The 6,334-nt window shown below is 39.0% G+C and overlaps 1 protein-coding gene across 1 annotated transcript; it reads right to left on the bottom strand.

Annotated features, from left to right (window-relative positions):
• Nucleotides 1–2,813: 2,813 nt before the first annotated feature.
• LOC133739200 (cyclin-dependent kinase B1-1-like) lies at nt 2,814–5,955 on the bottom strand. Its single transcript, XM_062166936.1, has 4 exons — nt 5,200–5,955; nt 5,013–5,100; nt 4,685–4,865; nt 2,814–3,153 (listed from the first exon to the last, which is right to left on the bottom strand). Exons 1-4 carry the CDS (start codon nt 5,798–5,800, stop codon nt 3,070–3,072), a joined length of 954 nt encoding a protein of 317 aa, XP_062022920.1. The 5' UTR covers nt 5,801–5,955; the 3' UTR covers nt 2,814–3,069.
• Between the last annotated feature and the right edge of the window lie 379 nt (nt 5,956–6,334).

Raw genomic sequence — 6,334 nt, 5'->3', positions numbered from 1 at the left:
CCCACTGGGTTTACCGGGCAAGGTTTTGGTGTAGCAACTCTAATGCACCCCTCTCATAGACATACTACCTACTTATGGTGCTGATAAGAAGACTCCACCTATCTCTAAAGCTGTGATACTGCTAATCCACACTCAAGCGCGTTGTGCTCTTTTTCTCCTTTGACCAATGTTGTTTTTTCTCACAGGGTTTTTATTACTAGCTTGGCAATGTTTTTGACGAGGCAACTTAGAAGCGCATAGCAGGGGCAACACTATTGACATGGAATATCCAAGGGGGAGTGTTGTAAATATTAATGTGGCTATTCATGTAATAGCAATTAGTGTTGCGTGATAGACGCCAATTAAGATTGATTGATTGTAATCAGACGAGTGATTGATGTAATCGTTAAATAGTTACCTTTTGTAAACCTGAGGTACTCCTATATAAACCTCATTGTGAGATGAATAGAATTACTCCATTTCTCATACTTCATTCTTTGTGTCTAAACTCTCCCTCTCTCAAATTCTTTTACTATCGTTTTACAACAGCTAGAACATTTTCAGACACTTTTTGTGATTGCCATTTTGTGATTGTCTTCAGCTTTCACCTTCCAATTTTCTTTTCTTCTCACAAATTAGAAAATCGTTCACGTTTATGCAAATTACCAACTTTTAGTCCAATACACCAACAAACATGGGATATGACTATTTTGACTATTCTGCTATTTACCTAAGCAGTACCAAACATGGGTTATATATTAACATAGCATATCTCAAGTTAGAAGAGTCCTAGACTATTATAGGAAATAAGGTGGGGTATAATAGTCCCACGTAACAAACACAGCCTTAATACTTTTGAGAATTGGGGGGTCTATATTATAATTAGGGTACAAAAATCTGGATATTTTGCGTGGAAGTATAGTTTATTGCATTTGGATTTGGGTGTCTCAGAGCACATGTTTAAGAGTGAAGTTCATGCCCATGTCTTGCATTTTATGGTACTTTAAGATTGGGGCGGAGGATCCAAATGAATTCATTAATTACTGAGAGTGAAGAAAGGAATTCATCTGTGGCATTTTGTGCGATCATAGTCATGGAGGAAAGGAAACAGAAAGGAAATTTTATCCAAGAGAAGAAAAGGAAACGAAGAACAAAAAGAAAAGAACGTGTGAAATGATGAGTTTGGTGGATGTGATGATGGTGATGGTGATGATGAGGGTGAGGATGATTGCTTTTCATGAGTGGAGTGGGAGAGATAAGGACAAATCTTAGGTCTACGCATGACTGACTTGTCAAGCAAAGCCAGAAATCACTATTGCCAAACCTATCACAGCTAAGCTGAACCGGACTTCCTGTTTCAGAGTTTCGGAATTTCAATAATCCAAAGTATTATAGAATTTTTATTAAAATAGTGGTGATTTAACTAGATTATGAATTGAGCAATATATGTTCTCAAATTATACACCCTTTTGTAGGCGCAACGAATTCTCTAAATTAGTAGTGTTAATTTTGCGTTTAGGTCGTACATTTTCTCTTTTGATACTTCTAGTATCGGTCACCAAGCTTTCACAACGTAAACTTTTTTTTTCCCCTTGTGCAAGTCAAACCATCTTTTTCAGCAGAACAGCTGCGTTTGGCATCACCATCCACTATAAAACCATCATCGACAACTAAAAAGGTATTGGTTCCAGCTGCCTGAAAATGGTGTTGCAACAAATTATGTGGCAATTTACAGTATGCGGTCCTAGATGAGCGGACGTGATTAGGCTTCTGTTCAACTTCTTCAACATTCAAGACACATCTTCTAGCTCTAGCAGTATATAAGGGCAACTCCAACCTTTAGGGTTCAAAATCAGTTTTGGGATTTTTATAGAACTCATCATCTCCAACCCATAATTTTTGGTGGATCTAGTCCTATAATTATGAGACTTGGAGCCATTTCCAGTCTCAAATATGTGACAAAACCAAGACCAGGACTTGGAACAGTGTCCCGGGACCACTCCAAATTCCAGCCCAGCCCAGAAGCTCGACTGACGCGCCGGAAGGAGAGCTGGGCAGCACGGTTGTCAGGGTGAAACGAGGAAGCGAAGAAACGCGCCAACTCGCGCTGGGGAGAGGTAATACGCCTGCTGTGGTCTGCTCCACTGGGCCCCACCAGCTTCGGCCTGTCGGAAACCGACCGTTGGGACACACAACGGTCTGATAATGTACGGCTCAGATCACTCCATTTTGAAAATGGACGGTCTGATGTTTTCCTTTTTTTTTTTCTTTTTTTTTACTGAAATCATATATCTCAAATCTGATGGCTCAGATTTGATGTTAAAAAGAGATCGATGGCTCTGGTTAATTCAAGGCTTATTAATTCCATTTTGTTCCAAAAAAAATTAAAAAAATATCAGAAATTTGAGGGAAAATAATATACCCGTTAGAACAGTAAATTATATGAAATTCTATAAATACCAACCCATTTTTTTCTATTTCCTCACACCGTATATGCCGACACTAATAAAAAAAATTAAACATTTTTTTATTCATTAAATAATAAGAATAATTATTAAATATTATGATAAATTGTTAAATGATTTTTTCTTACCTTATTTAATTAAATTAACATATTTTTAATATAATATTCATTCAAATTATACTCATATTATATTTTAGTCAGAAATAGTTAAAATAGCACCTCCAAATAGAACTCATGGTTGGAGATGAGAATTGATGGATACATGAATAGTGCACTAAGGGGGTGCTAAAATGAAAATAGCACCCCCAGATAGAGCTCATGGTTGGAGTTGCCCTAAGGTGAAGCATATCAACGAATTGGGTCCTAGGGGCAAACAAGAACACAATCATTTCATTGCATAGTGCATCGTCTATTTCAGACAGAACCAAACTAGCAGAGGATCTGGAAAATATAGCCATTGCTACCTGTACTATGCTCTGATTGTGAACTTCAAAAATATATACACAATCAAGATAAGAACTGCCATATATACAGCTACTTCTCAAGCAGTCTATTTCCTGTTCAGTTTGTCGCTTTGTTCAAGTCCAACTACGATATTTCCATTGTTACTGTTCTGACATCCAGAATTAGATGTCCATTTGCTTGAAATAGGGGTGGTTCAGTGCTGCTTTAGCTGTGATTCTTTCATCTGGATCAAATGTAAGCATTTTCTGCATTTTCCAAAAGCAAGATACTACTATCAGACTTGAGCAGAATATTTGTAAGAAAACAAAAATAAATATAAAGCAGCCAGCAACAGTCCAATATCAAGTAATAAACTTAATAGCTATTGAATGACTAGACATTTGCTAAAATATGTAACATAATAGTGATGAACTTAACAGTCAAATATCAAATACTGAACTTAAAAGTATCCAAGTAATGAACTTATACTATCAAAATGTTCAATTTCGTTAAGGGGTATTTCCAGGGCACTTAAAATATGCAAATCCCCTAATTATGTTACTTTTGATTCCGGCATAAAATAGGAGGCAACTTTTGCACTCCAGCTTTCTACACATTATTCTACTATAATTTTTATTGTAGAAATCTCAAATTTATTCTTGAGGAACTTCATCTTCTTTACAAAAACAATTCCCCTTTCCCTTAACTAGATCCCTAACCCCAACCCATGTACACCCAAAGGCGTCATTTGCAATTGGGATAATCCCTAGATTCTACCTCATAAGGTTAACCAGAAGCAGTTGATCATATGCAGATTATATGTGTTCTTTTTCATCATATGCAAGAGAAGGTAACAACTATTAGCAAATCAATCACACAATCTTATAACGAAAAGGAAAATACAAAGGAGAAACTATGAATGCGAAGGTCAGTAACATATAGAACCTATTTTTGCATAGACAAATCCTACAGTGCTCAATGCTCTAAAGTACAACTCAAAGTAGGGCAAACAAAATTTTCATAGTAACATCTAATGATATAAGAAGTGAAATTATTAACGGAAGAGGCCAAGCTAAGTAAGGCATTATCAAACCACACTTATCAGAGCCACCTATTGTGAGCTGGAAGCCTTCTAAGGTAAAATGAACCAAAGCTATGACTGCCTATAAGCTATAACCGCCTTGATAATGAGACTCTGTACATTGGACCAGTAGTCAAGTAGTCAAGCTTCAAAAGTAAATTGGTTGTCTTGGTTCAGAGGCATTGTTTTGGTAAACAAGAGAGTGTTTGTTAATTAGGTATAGATAAATTTGGGATTCCAACTAGAAATTTGCCTCTATAGAAATATTAACTGTGATGCCTGAAAAATGAGAAATATAAGATATGGTACGATGCGGTCCATACATCCAATCATTTAGTCATAGAATGTCTAGTTAACACTCCTCGCTAAGCATCTGGAGGACACAAAACGGTGGTTTCAAGCTCGACCACTTCTAACTAAAATTGAGGAATGAGCATCATTTACTTAAACAAAGGAAAGATTGGGTATAGCATAGAACATATTAGATGAATTACAGTCAAAACAAAAACGCGAACCGGATACATTTATTGACAGGTAAATCAATCATCATGCAAAATCCCTCATAAGTTTTGGTAAGAATAACTACGTTAAATGATGCATCCACACACTTTAAATTTTGTTTCTGTTGTGTGAGTTATGATGCAAAAATACAAGTGTCTTAAATGAGTAAAGCAAAAAAGTTAATTACAGATTACAGCACGTTAAAGAACACTTACCGATAGAAGTTCAGCTCCATCTTGTTCCAAAGAAACTGTAGCTACCAGCAGATCCGATGGCAAATCTCCTGCCGAATAGAACCGAGCTTTCATCTTTTCCCCTTCCCATTCTTGGTAGGTCTCCCAAGCCGGCAACGAAGTGAGTCCTGGACACTGATTCAACATCGGTTTTCCTAGCTGTCTGCATCATCACACCATAGTAGTAAGTACATGTTCTTTTTCCTTTTCATTTCTCGAAAGTTCCAGACAAAGAAACATCTAAATGTAAAATGACTCGAATCACTGTCAAACCTAACACTTGGAAATGTTTCAAAGAAAAGAAATGAACCTGAAAATCTCACGCAATTGCTGCTTATCAGCTTGATTAGGATCATCACCGATTCCGACAAACAGTACATCCCCAGTCACCATCTCAGCTACAATTCAATTTCAGAATTCCCAAAACACTCAATCAGCTAATCGAACCATTAAAATCTCAATTGAATCAAGAAAGCATGAATTGAAATCGGAAGTACCGAAGATGCAGCCGACGGCCCAAATGTCCGCCGGAGTCGAGAAATCGGAGGACCCCAGCAAAACCTCCGGCGCCTGGTAAGAGAGAGTGACCGTCTCCGGCACAAAAGCCTCGTAGCAGAAAGCAAAAGACTGACTGATCCCATCGCCGATCTTGAGGCTCTGTTGTTTCTCGTCAAGCAGCAGATTCTTGGGGTTTAGGTTCCGGTGGAGGACGCCGTTACGGTGACAGTGGTCGACGCCCTTGAGGAGCTGGAAGAGAAGCTTCTTGACCAAATCGGACGGCAAGGGACTGACGGAGGAGGCGGCGATGAAGGCGGCGAGATCGGTGTCGAGGTGCTCGTAGACAATGTAGAAGACGGGGCCGCCGTCCTCGAACTGGCGGAACACGTGGCGGCGATCGATGACGTAAGCGGACTTAGGAAGCTTCTGGTAGATTAGAATCTCGCGGGAGAGGGCGGGAGGTAATCCGTTCGGGAAGTTAGCGTCGGACGGGATCTTCTTGATGACGACGGTCTCGCCGGTGGGTTTGAACGTGGCTTTGTACACCTGGCCGTGTGGTTCTTCTCTCAGAATCTCCGGCGATATGTCGTAATTGTCCATTTTGGTTGGGGGTCGCAAAACCCTAAAAGAGACTGTTCGAATTTTAGCGTCTGTTTAAACCCTAGAATTTGTTTTGACCAGAGAGGCGGAATTGGGGGGGCGGGAAAATTGACGACAAGGCACACCTGTGTGTGTGTGTGTGTGTGTGATAGAGGCTAGACCCGAGCCTGGCTAATGGCTATTGTTTTGGACTTTTATTTTGCTTCTGGTTCTGGGCCGTGAAGTGATTGTCTGAAATTGAGACAGGTACTTGTGGGCCTTGGCCCGTTTCTTTTGAGTATATATATGCGAGTGAAGAGCTTTGGAGGCCTTTTGTTTTTTTTTTTTGGGGGGTAATGAAGCTCAAGGCCCAAAAACTAAAACTATTTTTTGTTTGTTTTGGAAATGTAATAAAAATTTTATTTTTGTCAGCTGAAGGCTGAAGGTGTTACAAAACTCTTTAGGCATTCCAAGGCCAGTTTTCGAGGCCATTTTGTGATGAGGAAGAGAAAGTTTAGTATATATGTGAGTGAAATGAGGATGAGAAAAGAGAGG

Source organism: Rosa rugosa, chromosome 3, assembly GCF_958449725.1.
Source record: "Rosa rugosa chromosome 3, drRosRugo1.1, whole genome shotgun sequence".
NCBI lineage: Eukaryota > Viridiplantae > Streptophyta > Magnoliopsida > Rosales > Rosaceae > Rosa > Rosa rugosa.
The sequence above is the reverse complement of the archived record's forward strand: the minus strand, read 5'-3'. Positions and strand labels throughout refer to the sequence as shown.

What these genes read in the sequence shown, in the direction of transcription:
- LOC133739200 (XM_062166936.1), bottom strand. Translation starts at nt 5,800, where the DNA reads ATGGACAATTACGACATATCGCCGGAGATTCTGAGAGAAGAACCACAC. An exon ending in CAATTGCGTGAGATTTTCAG is followed by an intron (nt 4,866 to 5,012) that starts GTTCATTTCTTT and finishes GTGATGATGCAG; the next exon opens with ACAGCTAGGAAAACCGATGT. An exon ending in ATGGAGCTGAACTTCTATCG is followed by an intron (nt 3,154 to 4,684) that starts GTAAGTGTTCTT and finishes TGGAAAATGCAG; the next exon opens with AAAATGCTTACATTTGATCC.